We start from the raw sequence: 25,844 nt of genomic DNA, 5'->3' as shown, positions 1-25,844 counted from the left end.
AAAGGGTTCAGGGGACAGACGGACACAGACATGAGCGCTGAAGGCTGTGTGGGTGCTGTGTGGGGTGCTGTTTGTGGCTGTGTGTGTCTGTGGAAGGGGGTTGCCACACTGTAAACTCCTTCCCCAGTCCCGTCAATATCTCGTACTAACACTAACATAATATTCCTTCTCTTTACTTCCCTTCCTTTTTTTCCCCAGTCCCTTCAGCATAACTTACTAACACAACACTTTTTTCCCTTCCTTTCCTTCCCCAGTCCCGTCAGCATCTCTTACTAACACTAACACAATATTCCTTCTCTTTACTTCCCTTCCTTTCCTTCCCCAGTCCCGTCAGCATCTCTTACTAACACTAACACAACATTCTTTCTCCTTCCTTCCCTTCCTTTCCTTCCCCAGTCCCGTCAGCATCTCTTACTAACACTAACACAACATTCTTTCTCCTTCCTTCCCTTCCTTTCCTTCCCCAGTCCTGTCAGCATCTCTTACTAACACTAACACAACATTTTTTTCCCTTCCTTCCCTTCCCCAGTCCCTTCAGCATCTCTTACTAACAACATTCCTTTTCTTTATTTTCCATGTCTTACTCAGTCCCTTTCCTTTTGCATAATCCTTCAAAATTCATCCAATAAACATAACATTGATAACACAGCACATAAATTAACGTTCCTGTGATCATTCTGACAGTAAAAGGCATCTTGTAAAAACATCTTCCTTAATTCATCGCAATCTTTCCTTTTCACATTTTTATTTTATTATTATTATTATTATTATTATTATTATTATTATTATTATTATTATTATTATTTTACAATGTCCCTTTCGTCATTTTATTATCTCATCTGATTTCACTCCTTCCTATCACACTTTTTTATTGTTATTTTTTATTTTTTTTTTCACTTTACCGCAAACACGCCCATTCACACCATACAGGTCCACACACTTTCATGCCACAGCCCTCCACCAGCACAGCCACACCACAGCTCATACCACTAGTCAGGATAGCTTATACATACCAGTCACTACTCCGCTCACGACCAGTCAGTCACCCGTCGCTTCCCTTCCTGCTGGTGACTCAAGACCTCGTAGGAGCGGGAGGTCAGGGAGAACGCGGGTGGGGGGGGAGGGAGGGAGAGCCGCGGGCGTGTAGGATATAAATAATGATGAACCAACAGATAACTGAATGGAAACAAGACATTACCTTGTGCATAATAATAATGATAACAATAGACTTTGATGAGATTTTTAAGCATTGTCTTGTTTTCTTTTATTTATATGTTATTTAGTTATTTATTTGTTCATCGAGTAGGCTTGGCGCCCTCCCCTACCCTCCCTCCCTCCCTCCTGTGTGTCTCCCTCCTGCCTCCCACTCGGCTAATCTTATCGCTGCCGTGCTGGTTATTAAATAGCAGGAGACGTCTGTGCTCACTTCGCAATAATTTTCAAAGGCACGGATGGAGTTGTCATTTTCAGTCAGCCAAAAAATCAGAAAATTACTATTATTACGAAGGAACAGGTCGGGCTGGGAGAGGACCAAGTCATGACCCAGACCAAGACGTACAAAGACTCCGATCAAGACCGACCCAGCCCGCTTTCCTTTGCGACTGCTGTTGTTTTTATTATTATTGATGCTGTAATTCTTGACCATCATTAGACGGACAATCTCTTCCTTGTTTAAGTGATACGTACATGATGTCTCTTTGTCTCCGCGCCGCTGATGATAACGTTAATTCAATTCGTCTGCGATTGCTGTACATATTTGTGTGTATGCGTGTGTGTATGTGTGTGTGTGTATGTGTGTGTGCGTTAGGTCAAAGTAATAAATTTCTTTATGTAAGGTGTAATGTTAAGTATAAGTAAGGCCAGCTCGTCTATTCAGGGCGGCTGGCGTGTCCTCCGCTGCCATTCAACAAACCTCGGAGAAAAGGCTGTGTTTTAATACCCAGTGTGAGAGGGAGTGGCTGCAGCACCTGTACATATACTGGGGTCCTTAGGTACTGTAGAAGTGGCTGCCTAGACAAGATCTTTTCAATCATTACACAGTGTCAATAGGTGAGTGTGTTGTGATATCTTTCATATAGTATTGCTTGCCTTTTGGTCTGCTTCATATAACAAAAAAGCTCAAAAAATTATTCTGTGGTATTGTAAGTATTTCCTGTTTTTTGTTCACTCTCCCCACCGAGCGCTCTACGTGGCAATAGGTGTTAATAGGTGAGTGTGTTGTGATATCTTTTATATAGTATTGCTTGCCTTTTGGTCTGCTTCATATAACTAAAAAGGTCAAAAAATTATTCTATGGTATTGTAAGTATTTCCTGTTTTTTGTTCACTCTCCCCACCGAGCGCTCTACGTGGCATGATAGTCTCTGCGGGGTGCCTGTGACCCAGGACGACTGTATTGAACAAGCTGCCAGTGGTAAGGTCAGGCCATGTGCACTTACACTGGGTACAGAGAGCACCTGGAAGGTGGTCCAGCCCAGACCATGCGTGCTTGGCTTACTGTTTTCAATAAGGATGGCAGCGTCTCCCTGGTGCAGTGGTTAGTGTGCGTATGAATCTGCAGACCTGGGTAGAGCATGTGTAGCATGTGCTATGTACCTTACCTCATCTACCTTTATCAGCAGCCAGCTGCAGCCATACACAGTTGAGATTACTACAGTTGATGAGTGTATAATGCAATATATATATATATATTTTTTGTTGTCTTGTTGTGTGTGTGTGCTCCCTGGGGGGGATGAGTCTGAAGAGAAGGAAGTGTTTTAGGCCAAACTCGGGTTAATAGACTGTGACAGTTTCAAATCAGTTCAATGTGCTCAGCACCCTTGAAGACCCTGTAGATCTGTGGGATACCTTTAAACATAAAATTCTTTAAGCTGCAAAGGAGCGCCCGAGATCTAGGGGTATTTTGCCTTGTGGGAAACGCTGGAGAATATTGAGGAGAGTCACACTGCCAGGCATGGTGGGAATCGGGACTAGTATAGGGCTCCATCATGTAGAACTAGAGCTCTCCTGAGGAGAGACAAGGAAAGCTATGTCAGGAGCTGCTGAGGATGTCAAGGATCATTTCAATGCAGATGATCTCTGGCTTGCCTATTGAGCCCTGAAGAAGTTCCACTCCAAGCCTCCGTCTCAGGTGAATGCTATTTGAACAGCAGCTGATTGCCTCCAGTCAGTCATGGATGGGCAGAGGGCTCATTGGATGGAGTATTTTGAGTAGCTTTACATGAGAGACCCTCCAAGCAGGCAATTCTCAAATGCTGGGTTGCAAATGGTGGATGCCAATTCATCTGTTGATGAAAGCCCACCTTCTCTTGATGAGGTTAGAGAGAAATTTTCAAATACCTTTGTAACATATTGCAGAACACCAGTGGGTCTCGTCAAGAAGTCTTGTGTACAGCAGATTGGCTTGGCCCAGTGTCACTCACCATGAGTCAGTTAGATCACCAGTAGAATACCCCTTGCAGAATATATACTGGTGATCAGAGAGGTTAGAAGTTGATAAATGCTTAGAACTTTTCTGTTAAGATTTGTTTCAAAAGCTGTAGAAAGAAAAAAAAAAGAAAGCAAAGATATAGGTCAATAGTTGAAGGGATTAGAGCAGTCACCCTTCCTAGGCACAGGCTGTTTATGCACAAGCACAAACAAGGAAGGTGGACGTTGAATGGAATGAGGGTGGGTTGGTACAGTGACAATAAGTACAGAAGGCACTCAGAGGACACTCTAGGAAGGATTCAAGCCAGAGATTCAAAAGAAAAAGAGCAAGAAAAAAGAAAATTTTAAAGATATATAATTAGGAAGGAGGGGGAAGGGGAGGGGAATAGAGAGGAATAGGAAGAGAGTGTAATTTTCAAAGTCAAAAAAGTTAAAAAAAAGAAGAAAAAGAATTTATTAATGAGATGTGACGGAATGCTGCCATCAGGTGGTGAGGGGAATGGGGAAGTAAAAGTAAAAATGTTAGGAGATATATATTTTTTTTTATAATTAGATAAGGAGCTGGCTGGACGAAGAAAAAAAAAGGTTTTGGCATTGTCTATTGTCGAAAGAGGACCTGGAAGCAGTAAGCATTCCATGAGCAATCGAGAAAACGTACATCCTCAGGTCATCCCATCCAGATGAAGCATAGTACGAGAAGCACCGCCTCTTTGGTGGCTCCAGAGGCTTTACAAGAGCAATAGAACAGAATACAGAAATAAGGTGATCAGAAGAGTCCAATGGAGAGGACAGTTTGACAAAATAAGCTAGGAAGGATTAAAAGTTAGGAAGCTTCACGGAGGACAGGTGAGACAGATCGCCATGCGCAGGTCATCGCTAATGTGTAGCCTAAACAGTGGGAAGTTCCCCGCGCCAAGCCACAGGACTCAAGTTAGAATTGAAAGACTATAGTGAGGACACGTGATGGTCTTTGACAGGTTTGCAGCACCCTCTCCCCAACCGTATATATCTCACCAGGAGTGGCTTACGCCCGTTTCGACAGTTTTGTACTTGCGAACTCCCTGGATTGATCTTCAAAATAAAGTTTCAGCCATTATATCGGCGATATGTCTTGTTTAGAATAAGTATTTTCATCATTTTTTATTCGTTATTGTCAATTTGACATTAATTTCAGGTGTTCGGATACGTGCGCGGTCTCTATCCCCGGAGTACACAATTCTTCCCCTCTAAACACACCTTTTTCTGTCACTATCGTTCACTTTCTTTAATTGCGACAAGAGTGTCTACTTTCTTTTAAAGCACAGAAGGCAAGTATTTGTATGATTAAAAAAAAAAATGTTGGTGTAAGTTAATGAAGCCACGGCCGCGGCGAGGACGCGGACGCGGCGCCTTGGCCAATGATCGGCCGCCCCGCCAGTGTTGACGTGCGGGCGAGGGGCGGCGTGCACACCGTGGCTGTCCTCCCTCCCTCCCACAGGTGAGCCGCGCAGGGCATGGCTCCCACGGCCCATCAGGATAGTCCTTCCGTGTGTCGGGGTGAAGGGGTCAAGCACACGGGCCGCGGACACCCGCCGGCCAGCCTCGGGGCAGCCTTCTCGTGGGCCGCTGTCACTTGTGCTGTAGTGTGTCATGCCGCGGACGCGGGGCTTCGTGGTGCAGTGGTTAGCTCACTCGGCACACAACCCAGAGAGCCCGGGTTCGATTCCCTGGCGGAGTGGAAAAATTTGGGCGGCTTTTCCGATACCCTACGCCCCTGTCCACCCAGCAGTGAATGGGTGCCAGGTATTAATTGGGGGTTGTGTCCCGTCTCCTGGGGTCTGTTTCCTTCTTTAATTCCTTCCCCTTCTGTCTCTCTCCGGCATATGACCACAGATGTTGCGCCGACTAAACCAAACTTTCCACTTTTTCCCTTCTCCTATAATTCCTTCCCCTTCTGTCCCTCTCCGGCATATGACCACAGATGTTACGCCGACTAAACGAAACTTTCCACTTTTTCCCTTCTCCTATAATTCCTTCCCCTTCTGTCTCTCTCCGGCATATGACCACAGATGTTGCGCCGACTAAACGAAACTTTCCAACTTTCCCGTGGACGCGGCTGAGGCGGTGGCAGCGGCGGGGCGCCTCCTGCCCACCGGGTAGCAAGGTGGCTTCCATTCTGGCTGGCCGCTGGTTCAGTTCCCGGTACTTGAAAGTTTACTTCTCCCTTTCTGGGCCAAATGAATTTCTCGTGTTTCAAGGCACAGATATTGTTTAGTTGAGTAGATTCAAATTCCCCAACCACAGCTTGTCCATCATTGTCACCTGCCAGTGTTTGAAAATGTTGGCTATGGCCTACAACAGATCCCTGGTGGGCTATTATTGGCACTGCATTAAGGAGGCGAGCCACTCTTTCAGAAAATTGGTACGACCGGGAACTAAAACCTTCGCAAATGTGAAGCAAAAGAAGTATCCTATGCAGTACCCATGCTATTTTTTCAGTATATTAGAAGCAGTTGTTAGCTAGATTAACCCCCGGTAGTGGTCCTGCCTCCTTTACAGGGAGCAGAGCCTCTCGCTGGGGGTCTTCAGCATTTAACCCATCACCACCCCTCTCTAGGCATGTGGACAAGCTGCCAGTCCCTGTTATTGCCTGGTGTGATCCAAGGGACTCACCAGGCCACCTCCGCCCTTGTCATGTTTCACCTCATTGCTGCCTTTGAACTTTCTCTAGTGCATAAATATTTTATTGTGGCGTTGTCTTGCTACCCAGTTCAGTCATCACCATTCTTACCATCAGTCCAGTCCAGTCATCACCATTCTCACCACCAGTTCAGTCATCACAATTCTCACCATCAGTTCAGTCATCACCATTCTCACCACCAGTCCAGTTCAGTCATCACCATCAGTCCATTAATCACCATCCTCACCACCAGTTCAGTCATCACCATTCTCACCATCAGTTCAGTCATCACCATTCTCATCATCAGTCCAGTTCTGTCATCACCATCAGTCCATTAATCACCATCCTCACCACCAGTTCAGTCATCACCACCCTCACCACCAGTCCAGTCATCACCACTCTCACCACCACCTTTCTTCCCTCCCCTTGACCCCCTACCCCAGGATGCGACTAGAGGCTGTGGCGGCGGTGGTGGTGGTGGTGCTGGCGGTGAGCTGTGTGGCGGAGGAGGAGAAGAAGAAGGAGAAGGTGAAGAAGCTGCAGATCGGCGTCAAGAAGAGGGTTGACAACTGCACCCTGAAGAGCCGACGGGGTGACCTTCTGCACATGCACTATGCTGTAAGTTGGGGAGGGGGAGAGGGGTCAAGAGAGGGGAGAGGGGAGGGGGAGCTGGGCTTAAAGATTGGTGATAGGGATGGTATGCAACTTCCCTTCCTATCCATGCCTGTCTAGCCTCCATATTTAACTTCCTCTACAATGGTAAATCATGACCAAAGTGAACATAAGCACATTAACTCATTTGCATAAATAAATACATTAAATAGCATAAATAAATGCAGAACTGATCATAAAAGCAAACCAAATGCATCCTAAAAGAGCAAAGGTAATTAAAGAATAACAATCCTTAAAGTGAAATATAAAATGAACCATATGTATTGTATGTAGTTTGATTTAGTTCTTTCTTAGCTTATGTTTGTATATGCCGCTGGGCGAAATAAAAGTATCATTATTATTGTTAAGCAGGCGAGACCTATACTTCGTCCTTTTTGCCTAATGCTACAGTATTGACATATTTGCACTGTTACCACTACTACTACTACTACCCATTTGGCAGGGCAAGCTGGAGGACGGGACGGAGTTTGACAGCAGTTACCCGCGAGGACAGCCGCTGACCTTCACGCTGGGGTCTGGTCAGGTCATCCGTGGCTGGGACCAGGGACTTATAGGGTGAGAGGGAGTGTTTCTGTTGACATGTATATTTTTCTCTCTTCCTCTGTCTCCCTTTCTTCCTAGTTTGTTTCTTTTCCTTTTTCTTTTTATCTCCCTTTGTTTCTCTTTCTGCACTTACCTTCCCCTTCTTCCTAGTTTGCTTTTTCTTTTCTTTCTTTTTATCTCCCTTTATGTTTCTCTTCCTGCACTTACCTTCCCCTCATTGTTTTTTCCCTTTCCCTTCTTCCTAGTTTGTTTCTTTTCCTTTCTTTCTTTTTATCTCCCTTTATGTTTCTCTTCCTCTCTTCCTGCACTTACCTTCCCCTCATCTGTTGATCTCTCTTCCTCTCTCTGTTTCTGCCGTTCTTTCTCTTTTCTCCTCCTTACTCTCTCTCTCATCACTACCAAGTCAAATCTCCATCACTATAGTTCATTCACTTAAGCCAGATTCCCCCCAGCAGTGGTTGGATCCCTAGCCAAGTAAATAAGGAGGCTGCTGATTAGATGCTGGCGGGGCGTCTGATGTCTCATTCGCCTGCCAACACCTAATAAGCGCAGTGTTTTTACTTACTCGGGTGAGAGCCAGGGATTCAGCTGAAGTGAATGGTCCATAACATTGAACTAACCTCTCCCTCTCTCTCCCCAGGATGTGTGAGGGAGAAAAGAGGAAGTTAGTCATCCCATCAGACCTGGGCTACGGAGCATCAGGCGCCCCACCAAAGATACCCCCCCATGCCACCCTGGTCTTTGAGGTGGAGCTGCTCAAGATCGAACGCAAGGAGGAGCTCTGATCAGGACCGGGGAGGCTAGGGGTTAGGGGCTAGGTACTACCACTATTACTTCTACTATTACTACAGTGTGAGGGTTGTACAATGGTTTTACTAATTAAGAGCTGGGCACCATCAACGCAAACCACGGCATCAGTTTAGGTTAATTCTGGGTCCTTTAGAGGATTTTACAAGGTCTAGAACACTTTTGGTAATCAAGGGTTAAAAAATCACCTTTAGTTACCGAACTCGCTGCATTCGTATCTTAATCTACTCTTTTTTCTGACCAACTTCATACTCACAAATTGATGTTAGCCAGAATGGAGTAAAGATGTGACTGTAGGGGATGAGTGTCTGGAGGTGATTTTTAACTCCTCGATTACGAAAAAGAACTTCATATAACCTCGATTACGAAAAAGAACTTCATATAACCTCGATTACGAAAAAGAACTTCATATAACCTCGATTACGAAAAAGAACTTCATATAACCTCGATTACGAAAAAGAACTTCATATAACCTCGATTACGAAAAAGAACTTCATATAAAAAGAACTTCATATAACCTCGATTACGAAAAAGAACTTCATATAACCTCGATTACGAAAAAGAACTTCATATAACCTCGATTACAAAAAAGAAATTCATATAACCTCGATTACGAAAAAGAAATTCATATAACCTCGATTACAAAAAAGAAATTCATATAACCTCGATTACGAAAAAGAAATTCATATAACCTCGATTACGAAAAAGAAATTCATATAACCTCGATTACAAAAAAGAAATTCATATAACCTCGATTACAAAAAAGAACTTCATATAACCTCGATTACGAAAAAGAACTTCATCTAAACCTCTGATGGCATACGGTATAAAATTAATATAAGTCTCTGATGGCATAAAATGAAACTGATGCTGCCATAGTTTGTGTCTGTGGTGCCCAGCTGAGGCATTACTATTACTAATATTTCTGACTATTACTTTCTACCACTACTTTGATTTCTGCGGTTTACTACTATTTAAGCATTTTTCCTTCTTTCTACTACTACCACTTCTATTTCTGCCTTTGTTATTACTATTTCTGCTGTTACTATTGCTGTCCATTTCAATTCATGACATTTTTGGTTCTATTACTACTAATCTACTCTTTCTATCTCTTCTCTATTCTTTCTAGTTTTTTTACTACTACTACTACTACTACTACTACTACTACTACTACTACTACTACTACTACTACCACCACCACACCACTATGTCTTCTGCCCTCCCTCTGCTACTACTACAACCACTACCACACACTCTTCTGGCCTCCCTTTACTACTATTACCACCACCATTTCTACCTGTCAAGGGGTAACTGTGTGCATGAGTGTATTTAAAGATCAGTTTGTGCCAGGTTTAGTTTTTCAAGTGTGCCGTTTTTCTTTTTTTCCTTTTTGGCGTTCTATCTTTCCTCTATCAGTTACCTTCCTTCATTCCTCTCTCTCACCTACCTTCCTTTTGGTCACTTCTACTCACCTTCCCTCTCCTTCACCTCCCTTTGTTGCATCAGTCAGTTTCATCTTGGTACACGCTATTTAAGAAGAGCAGAAGAAAAGAAACTGAAAAATAAGAAGAGGAGAAGAAAAGAAACTGGAAAATAAGAAGAGAAGAAAAGAAACTAAAAAATAAGGAGAAGAAAAGAAACTAAAATATAAGAAAAGGAGAAGAAAAGAAGCTAAAAAATAAGAAGAGCAGAAGAAAAGAAACTGAAAAATAAGAAGAGAAGAAAAGAAACTGAAAAATAAGAAGAGGAGAAGAAAAGAAACTAAAAAATAAGAAGAAAAGAAACTGAAAAATATGGAGAAGAAAAATAAGAGGAGGAGCATATGTACAACGGCAAAGAAGAGAAGAGTATGAGGAAGACAAGAAAGGAAAGGATATAAACTACTATTACAGTTCATTCACCTCTAAACTGGATCCCTGCCTCCTAGCAGAGTAAGTGAAGTGATTAGCTGTTGGTGGCTGGGCCTACTTTCAGAAAATATTCATATTTACTTAACTCATCCGTTACACAAGATACGCCATTGAATACAACTTAACACCTTTTATAAAACTGGTTAAAGAGACAGTCCTTATAATGAGTAGAAGTCAGAGAAAACATGTTTATAAATGTTTACTTTTTATCTATTTGCAGCCATTATGGAACCAATTTTAGAAGAAAGTAATTTTTGTGTCAATAATTCTCCTAAATATGATGGTACTTTCAGATTTCAGATGGACTGCAATATAAGAGGATTTGTAATAAGTATGACCCACAAATGTTATTCTCTGGTTTCTACTTGCCATAATTACCTTGTACTCTACCTATCTTGTGTAACAGATTAGCCACATAAAAATATATGAAGTTCTGAAATTATTGTGTTGGGCGACAGATAACTGATGCCCCGTCTGCCAACAACTGATTAGCCGTGTCCTTACTTTCTCGGCTAGTGGTCAAGCCACTGCTGGGAGGGATCCAACCTAAGTGTGGTATACAGTTCATTCACTTCAGCTGGCTCCTTGCCGAGTAAGTAAGGAAGCTGCTGATTGGTTGTGAGCTGCCGGGACATTTGGGTTGGTATTATAAGACACACTCGCTTCTCACATCAGCTATTTTTAAAAGCCCAAGAGGGGGTCATTTGGGTTCTAATGAGTGTTTCTTCAGGTTTATGGTACAGAAGACTCACACTATCACCAGGGTCATAAAACTACCCCTGGAAATGCCCACAACTCCTACGAAAGCCTTGTCAAATATGTGTTTCTTCAGGTTTATGGTACAGAAGAAGACTCACACTATCACCAGGGTCATAAAACTACCCCTGGAAATGCCCACAACTCCTACGAAAGCCTTGTCAAATATGTGTTCTTGGGCGGCGATGTGTCTTGTAATACGACCCTTGATGTCTTTGTCGCCAACACACTTGCTTAGCTTCATACGGTGTTCATATTTCTTTACTTAGCTCATCTGTTATACAAGAGGCAAATTTTGTTGACAGATGGAGTAATTGTGAAACTAGAATGCAATTTTTAAATAAAGTGGTAAAAACATTGTGTAATTCTGACCATCATAATTACCTTTTTTAACCCTATAGAGTTTTGAAAATAGTGTTACAATTGTACAACCATTGCTTGATTCAATGATGTCAACAAATTTCCCAATCTTATGTAACAGATGAACCACGGAAAGAAATATGAATGTTTTCTGGACCTAGGCGAGTGTGCTGGGCGACGGGTGAATGGACTATAGCACCACCACAACTACTGCCACTACCACAATTGTCTAATAGGAGAGAGGAAGATAGTACTACTAGTCTATTACTGCCACCTCTACCACCACCACCACCTGTCACCCTTTGTCAAGGAATAAGAATAAAACTTTGGTATAAAAATGTGTCTATTGTACCCAAGGAAACGCACACACATGCACACTTTGATGCGCACATGTGTACACCTGGCACCCACACACGTACACTTGACTGACCTAGAGCATCACACGCCATGGGTACACATGTGCAAGGTAAGGACACCATAACTACAGGCGTACATGAGCTACATATGTGTGCATGCATGGACCTGACTAAAAAACACAATTATCCTTCCATACACACACATACAGTCAACCCTCGCTTAATTAATAAACCAATATGGGGGTAGGGGGTGGTGATATATCTGAAAATCCGATGTATCCGAACTCTCGTATACGACAATCCGAGGTATCCGAACTTCTCATATACGACAAACTGAAAGCTGAACGTTCCCTATTTTCAATTATCCGCATATAGTTTGTTAATTTTGGATGAAACTTGAGGCACGGAAGGATGAGGTGTTTACAGTTGGGTGGGCAAAGCTTGATGGACAAGATGATCACCGCCCTGTCAGCTTTGTGTTCACTGCTGCTGACCAACATGTGTGTACGTGTTCAGTCAGCCCACCACTGAATTGAAACCTTCACTTGTTCTGTAAATCTCCACATACATCGGACTGGCTCAAAAAGATTCTCAAACCCAAAATTAATTATATTGAATCAGACTGGCTCAAAAAGACTATCAAAGTCAAAATTAATTATATTGAATCGGACTGGCTCAAAAATATTATCAAAGCCAAAATTAATTATATTGAATCGGACTGGCTCAAAAAGATTCTCAAAGCCAAAATTAATTATATCGAATCGGACTGGCTCAAAAAGATTCTCAAAGCCAAAATTAATTACATCAAATCAGACTGGCTCAAAAAGATCGAAGCCAAAATTCATTATATCGAGGTCCATAAAAGCGAGGGTTTACTGCACCATCGCACACACACAATTAGCAATCCACATATTTCAACTTGGCAGTGAGTGGTATCGGGTGGAGGCTATGTACACACGGCCACCAGATGCACATGGCCACTAAACGCACATAGCCACTGTACACACATAGCCCCCATGTGCACTCAGACCCCCACCCTCTTGAAAGGTGTACATTCACGATATGGAAAATTATCAAAAAATAGATATACCTCAAGTTACACTAACCTATGTACATCTGTGTGTGTGTGTGTGTGTGTGTGTGTGTGTGTGTGTGTGTGTGTGTGTGTGAGTTTGTATGTGTTTGCTGGGATAGGTTGGTTTGGTTGAGCTTTACAGAAATCATCAAAATACACACACACACATACACACGCTTACACACATACGCACACATTTCCTAATAAATATATATAGGAACACACACACACACACACATTTTTATCATCAAAGACTACTGATCATACATACACAATACTGGTCTATGCTTAACTTAGCGTACACACACACACACACACACACACACCAAACAGAAATTAGATGTGATGAGATGACAACATGTAAGGCTAATGTCCGTAGTAGTAATAATAATGATGAAAATGACGGGTTCAAACAGAGAACGTCATCTACAAAACAGAACTGCCGGACAAGTGTAAACATTTTGTACCGCGAGAAGCCAAGTTCGGAAAAAATACCAACGCTTTTTTTTTCATTTTTATCCGAGCGAGGAATGTTAGTCTCTCTCTCTCTCTCTCTCTCTCTCTCTCATCATTCCTTCCTTTTCTCCTTTTTTATCTTTGTCCCTTAAGCCTTTTTATCACTCACTCTCTCTCTGTCTGTCTTTCCTTCTATCTCTCTGTCTGCACACACAATGGCACTCCCAGATACCTTTAGAGTTCTTAACATAGGGGAGAGAGGGAGGGAAGGGGGGTGGGGGGGTGGGGGACAAGAGGAAGCTCAAATAATAGTCTGCCGCTAAATAATTAATGTAGGAGCTAAGGAAAGGGAAGGGGGAGAGGGAGGGAAAAGGAGGGGAAGAGGCACAGGGGTGGGGGTAAAGGGAAGGGGGAAGTGGATAGAGAAGGAAAGGGAAGGGGTAATGTAAAGAGAAAGAAAGGGAAGGGAGGGTGTGAAAGGAAGGAAAGTGAAGGGGGAGGCACAGGGGTGGAGGTTAAAGTGAGGGGAGGGAGGGGATTAAGGGGCTATCAATGCACCCAATAATTAAATGTCAGTGTATATAAATAATGAATCGTCGCTGCTCAGTCTGCTGCCCTCACATAAGCGTTGCATGATAGACGCTATTACACATTCTTAGCCTACTGTTGCACTTAAAAATAATAATAATAATAATAGTAGTAACAATGATGCAAACTCTAATCAGACAATTCAATCACAGCTTCACCTCGCCATGCACCAAGAAGTACGCCCTGAAAATTAAGCCCTCGAGAAAAAAACAAATCATCGGAATTCTAACGACACGCGCTGCAGAGATAAACGTCATCGCCTTTCCTTGGGCTAAATAAACACTGCAAACGGGGTCATCACCTTTCCTCGGGCTAAATAAACAGTGCAAATGGGATCATCGCCTTTCCTCGGGCTAAATAAACAGTGCAAATGGGGTCATCGCCTTTCCTCGGGCTAAATAAACATTGCTAACGGGGTCATCGCCTTTCCTCAGGCTAAATAAACATTGCAAACGGGGTCATCGCCTTTCCTCGGGCTAAATAAACACTGCAGACGGGATGATATTTGTAGTTTTTGGCTCGTTTGTTGATTTGTTTGTTTGTTTCCAGGAGAGGGTAAGGCATAGAGGAGGAGGAGGAGGAGACGAAGATGAATAAATTATGCAAAACCATTAAATATGAATGAATTGAAATGTCATGAAGTACACACAAACACACACACAAACATACTTCTCCAGTTTAAAACCTACACACACACGTACAAAGAAATGCATACCGTTTTAGTGTGTGTGAAGATACAAATCACTCACTCACACACACACACACACACACACGTACATAGACACATACACACCTCATGAATCAACCTTCGTCTCAGTCTGTCCTGTCACACCACCACCACCACCGCCGCCGCCACCACCACTACTAGCCTTCTCCTCCTTGACACCAGCGCCACCAGCACCTCCACCACCCACCACCACCTCCTTCTTGCCCACCACACCGCCGCCGCCACCACCAGACTCCTCCGCCCCGTTGTTGGTTGAAGGCGGCTCTTCGGTGGACGTTTTGGTCTTCTTCTTGGGTTTGAAGGACCTCTCATCGCGCCGTCCGCCCTCGCCCTCATCCTCGGAGTCTGAGTATTCATTGTCCGGCGCGATCCTCTTGTCGGACGCCCGGATGGAGATGCGTTCGTCTGGGCTGACCTTGTCCTCCTCCTCGCTCTCCTCGGCAAGCCCGTCCTCTGGTATGGCTGTGCAGGAGGGAAAGAAGGAGGGAGTTAGTGTGAGGAAATGTGTGTGTGTGTGAGAGTAAAGGAGAGAGTGAGTATGTGTTGATAGAGTAGTTGTGAGAAGCTAAATAAGGGAGGGAGTGCAGGAGGGAGTGTATGAGTGTGGGAAGAAATGAGGAAGTGTGAGAGTGGAGTAAAAGGAGGAAGTAATGTGGGTAGGAGTGTGTGTGAGTTTGAGGGGGTGAATAAGTATCTGGAGGGAGTAAATGTATGAATAAATGATACTAGGTAATTGAGGAAGAGTGTAAACGAGTGTGTGTGAGCTAGTGAGACAGTTACAAGGAATGTTTGAAAGATAAAAAAGAAAGTAAGGCATAAGAGATACTTACATACAGAGTTTTTATTCTTGTCCTCTCTTCTTCTCCCTAATTCCTTCCTTTCTCTCTACCTACCTTCCTTCTTACCAACCTTTCTTCCTTCTCCCTCCCTACCTACCTTCCTTCTTACCTCTCCTTACCAACCTTCCTTCCTTTCTCTCCCTACCTACCTTCCTTCTTACCTCTCTCCTAACCAACCTTTCTTCCTTCTCCCTCCCTTCCTTCCTTTCTCTCCCTACCTACCTTCCTTCCTCCCTCATTCCTTACCAAGCTTTCTTCCTTCCTCCTTACCTTCCTTTCTCTCCCTACCTTCCTTCCTTCTTACCTCTCTCCTAACCAACCTTTCTTCCTTCTCCCTCCCTACCTTCCTTTCTCTCCCTACCTACCTTCCTTCCTCCCTCATTCCTTACCTCCCTACCTTTGTTCTTTCATATCTTCCTTCCTTCCTTCTCCAACACACAGCACCCCAACCTTCCAACCCCACAGACCTCTTATCTACCCCCAAACCCTTCCTCCTCCTCTACCCTCACACCCTTACCTATGTATGCTCTGGACTCCCTCTCTAACCTCCCTCCTCCACCCTCACACCCTTACCCATGCTCTGGACCCCCTCTCTAACCTCCCTCCTCCTCCTCCTCCTCCTTCTTCACACTCTCACCTATGCTCTGGACTCCCGGCGCGTGGGGCAGCATACGGAGGTTTTCGAAGAGCCGGGTCTTGATCTTGTCCAGGTACTCTGGGGTGTTCTGGTTGGCCATGTTGGAGGGGCTGATGTGGAGCTTGAAGTCCGGCCCGAAGTACTCAAAGTAGTCGTTGTAGGGCAGCTCGTTGGCGATGTCCGTGCTAAGGGCGACGGCGGTTTCGTAGGTCCAGCAGCGCGCCACATTGCGGATGGTGTAGCCGCCACCGCCGAGGAGCAGCAGTGGAAGGTTGTATTTCTTGACGAACTCAACGCACTTTGCATGTCCTGTTTGGGGCGGGGGAAGGGGGGAATGAGGGTTAAGAACTGAGGTGACAGGAGATATTTTCAACAGGTAAGATATGAAGTGTGTGTGTGTGTGTGTGTGTATGTTCTTTAAAAGGAAGAAGAGAAGCAGGTCAAGGGCATACACAAAATAAATAAATTAATAAATAAATAAATAAAAATAAATAAGTAAAAAAAAGCGCACAATCTTTACCTTCTAGTATACAAGATTAGAGTTTAGTCTCGTGTTATCCTGTCTCTACTTACTACTGTGTGTGTGTGTGTGTGTTTTTACAACAAAGGAGACAGCTCAAGGGCACAAAAAAAGGAAACAATAATAAAAAAGAGCCCGCTACTCGCTGCCCCTATATAAAGAATCAAAAGAGGTGGCCGAAAGAGAGGTCAATTTCGGGAGGAGAGGTGTCCTGTCCATATATACGCACCTTTGAGAGTCAAGTTGAAGCAGCCGAGTCTGTCCCCTGAGAGAGAGTCAGCGCCGCACTGCAGAACGATGGCTGACGGCTGGTAGGTCTCCATCACCTGAGGGAAGTGATCGTGGCGGTGAGAAAAATAAAAATAACAATAACATTTTTTTATTTTATTTATTTACAGCAAAGGAGACAGCACAAGGGCACAAAAAAAGCCCGCTACTCGCTGCTCCTGTAAAGAATCCAAAGAGAGGAAGAGAAAGAAGAAAAAAAGAATGAAAAGTAGAAAATGGAGATGATAAAGAAGACTCATGTATGATAATTATAAAGAAGAGACTGGAGGTAAATAATGAAAGTAATAATAATGATAAGACTCAGAAAATGGAACCTTCATAGAATCCCTTCACAAACACACACACACACAAACCTTGGTCAGTATGGGGACGAAGATGCTCTCGTAACTCTCGTCGTCGATGCCGTCACGCAGCGGGAAGTTGACGGCGTAGTACTTGCCCTTCCCCGCTCCGATGTCCTGTGTGGGGAGGAGAGGAGGTGAGGTGAGATCAACCAAACTACCTAACCTAGTCAACCATGAACCTCAAACTCAAACAATCCAAATACTCCTCAACCAATCAAACTTACACCTAACCAAACTAATGCCAGATTTTATAGTGTCGTATTAGTATTTATGGTCCTTAAATGGACATGGATCTCAATAATAATAATAAGTAGAAGAGGAAGAAGAAAAAGAAGAAGAGGAATCGTTAAAGAAAAAGAAGAGGAATCGTTTTATAAGACAGTAATGGACATCGTATGTTAAGGACGTATCATCTTAGGTTAGGAAGATAAGAGTTGTGCATAGCAAGTGAGGATCATAACACTAACTAAATTATTACCCCATTTAACCTAACCCAACATAACCCCCGTCCCTCTGCCATCCTGCCACTCACCCTGAGGTCGCCAGTGCCCGGGAAGTACTCGCCATACTTGTGGAAGGACACGGTCATGACGCGGTCGGTGGTGTAGAAGGCCTCCTCCACCCCGTCGCCGTGGTGGATGTCGATATCAATGTAGAGGACGCGCTGGTGGTACTTCAACAACTCCAAGATGGCCAGGACAATGTCGTTCACGTAGCAGAACCCTGACGCCTCGCTCTGGGGGGGGATATGAAGGGTGTATGAGGTTAGGGGTGATGGTATGGGGTTGTGAAGCTGTGAGAGATGTGTGAGGTTAAGAGGGTGTGTTTTTTTGTTGTTGTTTTTTAGAGAAAAGGAAGGGTGTATGAGATTAGGGGTGATGGTATGGGGATTGTGGAGCTGTGAGATAGATGTGTGAGGTTTAGAGGGTGTTTTTTTTGTTATTTATTTAGAGTAAAGGAAGCAGCTCAAGGGCATAAAACAAAAGACAAAAAATAAAATAGCCTGCTAGATGCTGCTCCCTTAAGAGAAAATAGAATGAAAAGCCAAAGAACATAAGAACATAAGAACGTAAGGAGTCTGCATGAGGCCAAAGGTAAAGGTCAATTTCTGGAGAGGCGTTATAAAGCTATGAGACGTTCTGTGAGGTTTAGGGGGTGACAGAGTGGGATTGTGAAGCTGTGCAGAGGTTGTGTGAGGTTTAGAGGGTGATGGTGTGAGGCTGTGAGGTTTAGGGGGTGATGATGTGGGGTTGTGAGGCTGTGAGGAGGTTGTGTGAGGCTTAGGGGGTGATGATGTGGGGTTGTGAGGCAGTGAGGTTGTGTGAGGTTTAGGGGGTGATGATGTGGGGTTGTGAGGTTGTGTGAGGCTTAGGGGGTGATAATGTGGGGTTGTGAGGCTGTAAGGTTGTGTGAGGTATAGGAGAGACAAGACCACTCGAGTGTAGTGTTGGTAAATACACACACACACACACACCTTCTTGGCATGGTGAAGTCCGCCAGCCCAGTTGACGGCGATATCACAGGCCTGTTTGTTAAGCTTGACGGCGCCAGCGATGGAGCCGCCCGAGGACAGCTGGCAGAACTCATAGAGGCCGTCGAACACTGGACAGTCCTCGCCCACGTTGACTGTGTGGGAAGAGAAAGAGAAGCACAAGTTAATTAATGAACGGATATAAATTTTAGATAACTAGAAGTTGACATGAGAACACAAATTTCAATTAGATGTTTCACACCTTACAAAAGAACATAAATATTTGTTTGACTTTTACAAGATAACAACTGAAGATATAAATTTGTTGGATGCTTTAGAAGTTGATAAATTAATAGATATATAAATCAAGAGCTTTATTTTTATAAATAAACATATGAAGCAAAAAATTGATGAGCATATATGAATTTGGTATTTTCATAAATCAACATCAGTATATATATATATATATACACAGAGGTGGGCGCGGTACTAAAAAATCAGTAGTGCGGTTGCGGTAGTGCGGTACTTTTTCCGGAGTAGTGCGGTTGTGGAAGTGCAGTCCCATTTCTTTCTTTCCCGGTGCGGTCCGCGGTGTGCGGTACTGCGGTAACGGTAGTCAGAATAAAAATTACTTCAGTGCCTATCCTGGCTATCCAAACAAAGGAAACATGGTTATAATAGTACAATTGCCTTAATTTGCAAGAGACTCCCAAAATAAAACCAATAATAAATCAAACAGCTACAAATGCACTTTTGGAATCAATTCATTTAATATTTATCAGATTTTATATATAATAGAAAAATATTCTCCCTTATATAAGAGGAGTGATGTATGGCACATGTTCCCTGGAAATTAACTAACTAATAACTTGTGAGATACAAAAAAAATAAAGGAGGACTGGGGGAGGGAGAGAGGGAGGTAAAGGATGGGAGTAGAGGACAGGAAGGGGAGGGAATGGGGCAGAAAAGGACAGGGTGGGGGAGGGAAAAATATCTGTGTGGCACATGTCTTTTTTTTTTTTGTGGTCAATACTGCTACTTTCCAAGGGAGGAGGGAGGGGGCAGGGACGGGGGAAGAAGAGAGATCAGCATCGTGTGAGAGAGGAGGAAGTGGGGTGTGTGAAGGAAGGAAGGAAGGGTGGTGCGACCTTGAATAACAGCTGCAGTAGGAAGGAAGGAAAGGTAGGGAGGATATAGGGAAGTGAAGGGGAAGGAGAGGAGGGTAGGAAGGGGAGGAATACTCCGGCGTTTGAGCGAAAATGAAAGATTACTAATATAGGAAAGTCATGACGGGAAGTGTGAAACATTATTCAAACTGTCCAACATATTAAGACAAAACAGATGAACTGGTAACAGCGAGACATCGACCGTGGGAAAGCTCTAAGCACTGGCATCTCAGGCCTCAGCGAAGAAACCACGAGGAAATTTGAATCGAGATAATGATAATAATAATAATAATAATAAATTCATTTTTTTTATTATTATAATCAAACAATATGGATCTTGGCTACATTGAGAGAGAGAGAGAGAGAGAGAGAGAGAGAGAGAGAGAGAGAGAGAGAGAGAGAGAGAGAGAGAGAGAGAATAGAGAAGTTACATTGAAATTAAAAAACAGATATAGTATGTTATGCATCAAGAAAGCTTTGTACGGGACATGAGCGGCGATCGTGTTAGTGCTTATACAGTCATCGTCAGAGGCAGTAATAGCGCGCCGCCTTGGGTTGAGTGACGAACAGATTTACTCCAAGTTATTCGCGTTTGGTATTGAGGATATGTTATCAACTTATCGGACATGGCTGATGGTGATTCGGTACCTAATAAAAACTATGTAAAACCGAGTGAGAGTACCGTCATTTAATATGCACCTCTGTGTATATATATATTTGTTTTCTAGAAGTTGACAAATTAGGATGTGCATTTTTCTAGTAAGCAAATGCAGATTTTTTTTAGTCTTAACACACCACATACATGCACACACACACACTCTCTAATGCACATCCCCTAATCCTCCCCCTTCCACAACCCCATCCAAACACCTCTCCTCTCCTTGTCACCCCTCCGCCAATACACACACTTCTGCACATCCCCTAATCCCTCCTTCCACAACTCCATCCAAACACCTCTCCTCTCCTTGTCACCCCTCCGCCAATACACACACTTCTGCACATCCCTTAATCAGCCCCCTTCCACAACCCTATCCAAACACCTCTCCTCTCATTGTCACCCCTCCGCCAATACACACACTTCTGCACATCCCCTAATCCCTCCTTCCACAACCCCATCCAAACATCTCTCCTACCCCATATCAACCCCCCCAATACTCACATATCAACCCCCCCAATACTCACACTTCTGCATCTGTTTGTTGTACTCATTCATGTTGTCCGGCCGGATGGAGCGGATGAAACGGATGTAGTCGTCGCTGTGGAACTTGGTCATCTCATCCTGCGTGGCCTTGTGTGGACGCTGCACGGATGAGGAGGCGGATGAGTGGCAGAATGAGGTGGATGAAATTTGTAGTTTGTGTGGATGACAAGGCAAAGGAAAAGAGTGAAAAAAAAATGGATGATAAATAGTGGATAGGAGGTTTGTAGTTTGTATGGATGATAAGGTGAAGGAAGACAAGTGGATGAGATGGATGAAGTGGTAAGGTGGATGGGATGAGAAGAAGAGGAGGAGGAGGAGGAGAAGTATGCTCTTTGTGTGGGTGATAAAGTGGAGGAGAGGAGAACAAGAAGAGGTGGATGACAAAAATGGATGAGATGGTTTGTGGGGATGAAGGTGGATGAGGGTGAAGCAATAAAACGTAACAATGAGTGGGTGAGAAAGTAGTAGTAGTAGTAGTAGTAGTAGGAGGAGGAAGAGGAGGAGAATGGGATAGAGGAGGAGGAGGATGAGTGGAAGTGAAAGACAAGGTGGATGTAGATATGTGTGGATGATAAAAAGGTAGATAAAAAACACACACACACACACACACACACACACACACACACACGACCCTTCCCCCCTTAGACCCCAGCCCACCACCTCTCCGACACTCCCCATAAACACTCACGTAAATTTCCATCTTGCGGTAGAGCCCATAGTTGAGAAGCAGGTTGTGGGTCATGCGTATGCGGTGTGGCTTCATGGGGTGGCCCTGCCCATAGTAGTAGTTGCCGATGTCACCTGCGGAAGAGAACGGAGATGAGTAAGACGTCTCGAGAGTTTAGTGTGAAAGTCTGCGTTGTCGGTCTTTTTGCGCACTTGGGTTAGGAGGTAAACTAGTACGATAAAGGATCTAACTTGCCTAACCCAATTGACCCTGACACCCTCCAACATTACTAATCCTACAGTCACAAGTATTGGAATTATTATTATTATTATCATTACTGAGATCCACAAAAGAGCATTAACCCGGTAGCAGCGATGGGCCAAATTTGTGGCTTTACCATGTAGCAGCGACGGGCCAAATTTGTGGCTTTACCGTGTAGCAGCAGCGGGCCAAATTTGTGGCTTTACCGTGCAGCAGCGACGGGCCAAATTTGTGCCATAATATAAACCCCCCAAAATAGATGACACATAAACTGATCACAAATGCTTTGATATATATTATGAAATGGTTTGAGTGAGTAATGATTTTTTTCTCGCTTACAGGAACCAAATAAGAAACATGATCCACGCTGCTACCAGGTTAAGGGAAAATAAACAAAAATTCTAAACCCAAACAAAATTCCCTCAATGCGCCCCCCCCTGAACCCCACCCCCACATGTATGATGCGCCGGTAAAACTAGAGAAGTACAAGAGTATATGAGACCCTGGAAAGGTTACTATTCTCGTTGGGGCAATATTGGAGGCGCGTAGTGAATCTCCATATTTACCAAACTCAGTAGGATAAAAATGGAAAATAAACTTAACTAACCATAAAAAAACACCCGCCCACCCCTCCACTGACACCTCAAGGGCAATAAAACACCAAAAACCGTACCTCAAGGGCAATAAAACACCAAAAAACATAGTTAAAACATTGAAAATAAGGGAAAGATGAAAAATAAACAAACAAACAAATAGGATAAAAAACTAACTATTCACAAAAACAACACCCACACATCCCTCCACTGACACCTCAAGGGCAATAAAACACCAAAAACCATACAGTTAAAACATTGAAAATAAGGGAAAGATGAAAAACTAACAAATAGGATAAAAAAATTAACTAATCACATAAAAACACCCACACATCCCTCCATTGGCACCCACGAGCAATAAAACACCCCAAAAAATGCAAATAAAAACACGGAAATTAAGGAAAGGGTGAAAAATAAAAGGATGGAAAAATGCGAGATAGGCCCTACACCAAACTAGCCCTTCCCCCTCCCCTAAATAAAAACACCCCACTCACCCCTCCACTAACATCCCAAGAATACCAAAACACCCAAGAAACATGAATAAGAACCCGGAAATGGGCGGAAAATACCGTAACAAAATCTCGAGGTTACAGTGCGGCCTCTCAACGGAAAACACGGCAGTACGGTACACGCCAAGTAGCTACGACGGTGATGTTAGGAAAAAAAGTGATTTAGCGCATACTGAGTGGCTTTAGAGGGCTTAAATCAGACTTAAATGAGGGTAAATATCATAATGCATATCTACAACCCCCTAAAACACGCCCCTACACCCCTACAACAAAGAAAAACAAAGCAGTATTATGTCAATGGTACAGTTGGCGGTCATTTCCTATCATGATCAAGCATGTACTAAACGCGATTATAACCCGAGATAACCAATACGACAAACTTCAGGGTGACTTCAATGACAGAATTCTTGCTCATGTAAACCTAAAGCCACGTAAAACAGACCTAATCCCACTACAACAATAGATAACATGGGTACGGTCCACGCCCCCTAGCTATGGTGATGGGAACTTATTAAACATCTGATTTTAAGCTTAATCGCAAACTTTGTAGCAATTAAACCCTATCTGAATATAATAAAACAGTCCCATCCACACTTTCAGACCCCAAATCAGGCCTTAGAACTCCCATACCAATAGATATCACGGGTACGGTCAGCGGCACCGAGCTATGACGAGACGAACTTCTATCAGACCCCATTTGGACTTCAATCACACACTTTACCAATGTCAAACCTCACTTGGAGGTTATATAAGAGGTTCATCTACGCTTGTAAACCCAAAACTAGGCCTGGAACACCTTGGACATAGTTAAAAATGCGAAAATTAGACTTCCCTCCCTCGACCGTACCTCATTTTACGTCATTTTAAGGCTAATTCCCCACTTTGGACCCATCAAACCCGACTTAGAGGATACAAAACAGCCTGATCCACACTTATAAACCCAAAACTAGACCTAGAACACCTTGAAAATAGTTCAAAATACAAAAAACTGCCCCCTCCCTCGACAATACCTTATCTTACGTCATTTTAAGCCGGATAACCTACTTTGCAACCCTTAAACCCGACTTAAAGATCACAAAACAGCCTTAACATCACAAACAAACCCAAAAATACACCTAAAACACCTTAAAACTACCTAAAAAACCCGAAAATCAAACCTCAATCTTAAACCCACTCTACCGCCGCATCAACCCCCCTGCCCGCCCTCCCTCACCAAGCCAACCGCACTTCCCCAGTTTTCACGTGTTTTAAGGCTCCCCCGCGGCCCCCAGCTCCCCCTGTGGCCCCCCGAGGTACTCACTGTCGTAGTAGTAGCAGACTTTCTTCCTGCTGTGCGGCGCGGTGGACATGGCGAAGGTTTTGTGAGGAGGGAAACGCACGCGGCGGGATCTCTCTCTGGCGGAGGTCCGGGGAGGCTGAGGAGGAGGAGGGAGAGGAAGAGGAGGAGGAGGGAGGAGGCTCGCTGGCTAGGCTTCTCTCTCTCTCTCTCTCTCTCTCTCTCTCGCGCTCCTTATTTTCCCTCTTCTCTCTCTCTCTTCTCTTTCTTTTCCTCTTCTTCTTTCCTATATTTGTTGTGGAGGAGGAGGAGGAGGAGGAGGGAGGAGGCTCGCTGGCTAGGCTTCTCTCCCTCTTTCTCTCTCTCCCGCTCCTTATTTTCCCTCTTCTCTTTCTTTTCCTCTTCTTCTTTCCCTAATTTTCTTCTTTTTTTCTATATTTGCTGTGAAGGCGGAGGAGGAGGAGAAAGAGGAGGGAGGGGAGGAGGCTCGCTGGCTAGTAGGTCTCTCTCTCTCTCTCTCTCTCTCTCTCTCTCAACAACAACATCTCTCCCGCTTCTTATTTTCCCTCTTTTCTTTCTCTTCCTCTTCTTCTTTCCTTAATTTTCTTCTATTTCCTATATTTGCTGTGGAGGAGGAGGAGGAGAAAGAGGAGGAGAGGGGAGGAGGCTCGCTGGCTAGGCTTCTCTCTCTCTCTCTCTCTCTCTCTCTCCCTTCCTTATTTTCTCCCTCTTTAATTATATTTTCTCTCTTCTCTTTCTTTTCTTCCGGTCTTTCTCTATCTCTCCTTGATTCCTTCTTGGAGGAGGAGGAGAAGGAGGAGGCTCGCTGGCTAGGCTTACTTCTCTCTCTCTCTCTCTCCCTCTCTTTTCTCTTCTCATCTCTTTCTTTTCCTCCATTCGTTATCTTATTTTTCCCCTTTTTCTCTCATTCTTTCCTTTTTTTTGTGGAGGAAGGAGGGATCGAGGAGGCTCTCTTCTATACCTCAATCCCTCTTCCTTTCTCTCTCAATCTCCACTTTTTCTTCATCTTCCTTTTATTTCCTTTGTTTTCTCGTATTTTTTTCCTTTCTTTTATTTATTTTCTGGGAGAGTGCTGGAAAAGGCTCGCTGACTAGGCTTCGATCTCTCCATTTCTTTTCATTCTCTTCTCTTTCTCTTAAATTGCTTTCCTTCACTTTCTATTTATTTTTTTCTTTAATTTACTTTTTTTCCTTTATTTTCTCCGGGAAGGCTCGCTGGCCATGGCTTCTCTTACGGTTTTTCTCATCCACTTCTTTTCCTACTTCGAGATCTTTCACTTCTTTTTAATAATAGAATTTTCACTTCATTTATTCATTCATTTATTCAGTCAATGAAGTCAATCAGTCAGGTAGGCATCTCTCTCTCTCTCTCTCTCTCTCTCTCTCTCTCTCTCTCTCTCTCTCTCTCTCTCTCCCACAATGCATCGTTCACGCTTTTACATGTAATTCCGAAGTTTAATTAATTGGTGGATGATTTCTCTCAGTCAATCAATTCAGTCAGTCAGTCAGTCAGGCATCTCTCTCTCTCTCTCTCTCTCTCTCTCTCTCTCTCTCTCTCTCTCTCTCTCTCTCTCTCTCCCACAATGCATCGTTCACGCTTTTACATGTAATTCCAAAGTTTAATTAATTGGTGGATGGTTTCTCTCTATCGCCAATTTAAGAATATAATATAATACGACAGACATCAGAATAAGAAGAGTTTGATGTAAAAATAT

General features: G+C 43.7%; 2 protein-coding genes and 1 long non-coding RNA gene across 6 annotated transcripts; 1 reads left to right on the top strand and 2 right to left on the bottom strand.

Moving 5' to 3' along the window:
- Positions 1–4,784: 4,784 nt before the first annotated feature.
- LOC127006219 (peptidyl-prolyl cis-trans isomerase FKBP2-like) lies at positions 4,785–8,598 on the top strand. The gene is made up of 4 exons (XM_050875825.1): positions 4,785–4,905; positions 6,531–6,705; positions 7,202–7,314; positions 7,943–8,598. Exons 1-4 carry the CDS (start codon positions 4,826–4,828, stop codon positions 8,085–8,087), a joined length of 513 nt encoding a protein of 170 aa, XP_050731782.1. The 5' UTR covers positions 4,785–4,825; the 3' UTR covers positions 8,088–8,598.
- LOC127006220 (uncharacterized) lies at positions 8,442–14,050 on the bottom strand. 4 transcript variants are annotated; one of them, XR_007759278.1, is made up of 4 exons: positions 13,912–14,050; positions 8,889–13,870; positions 8,628–8,685; positions 8,442–8,582 (listed from the first exon to the last, which is right to left on the bottom strand). It is a non-coding gene; the product is annotated as an uncharacterized LOC127006220 (long non-coding RNA). The 4 variants fall into 4 exon arrangements; XR_007759279.1 differs by lacking the exon at positions 13,912–14,050 and adding an exon at positions 8,773–8,830 and having other exon boundaries at positions 8,889–9,037; XR_007759277.1 differs by lacking the exon at positions 13,912–14,050 and having other exon boundaries at positions 8,860–9,698.
- Positions 14,051–14,404: 354 nt separating this feature from the next.
- Positions 14,405–24,288, bottom strand: LOC127006440 (probable histone deacetylase 1-B). Its single transcript, XM_050876392.1, has 9 exons — positions 24,134–24,288; positions 21,492–21,604; positions 20,785–20,902; positions 18,440–18,591; positions 17,498–17,701; positions 16,975–17,079; positions 16,563–16,659; positions 15,814–16,122; positions 14,405–14,799 (listed from the first exon to the last, which is right to left on the bottom strand). The coding sequence occupies exons 1-9, from the start codon at positions 24,180–24,182 to the stop codon at positions 14,405–14,407; spliced, it is 1,542 nt and encodes a 513-aa protein (XP_050732349.1). The 5' UTR covers positions 24,183–24,288.
- Positions 24,289–25,844: the final 1,556 nt, after the last annotated feature.

Source organism: Eriocheir sinensis, chromosome 32 (genome assembly GCF_024679095.1).
Source record: "Eriocheir sinensis breed Jianghai 21 chromosome 32, ASM2467909v1, whole genome shotgun sequence".
Taxonomy (NCBI): Eukaryota; Metazoa; Arthropoda; class Malacostraca; order Decapoda; family Varunidae; genus Eriocheir; species Eriocheir sinensis.
Note: the sequence above shows the minus strand (reverse complement) of the source record. Positions and strands in the feature narration are given on the sequence as shown.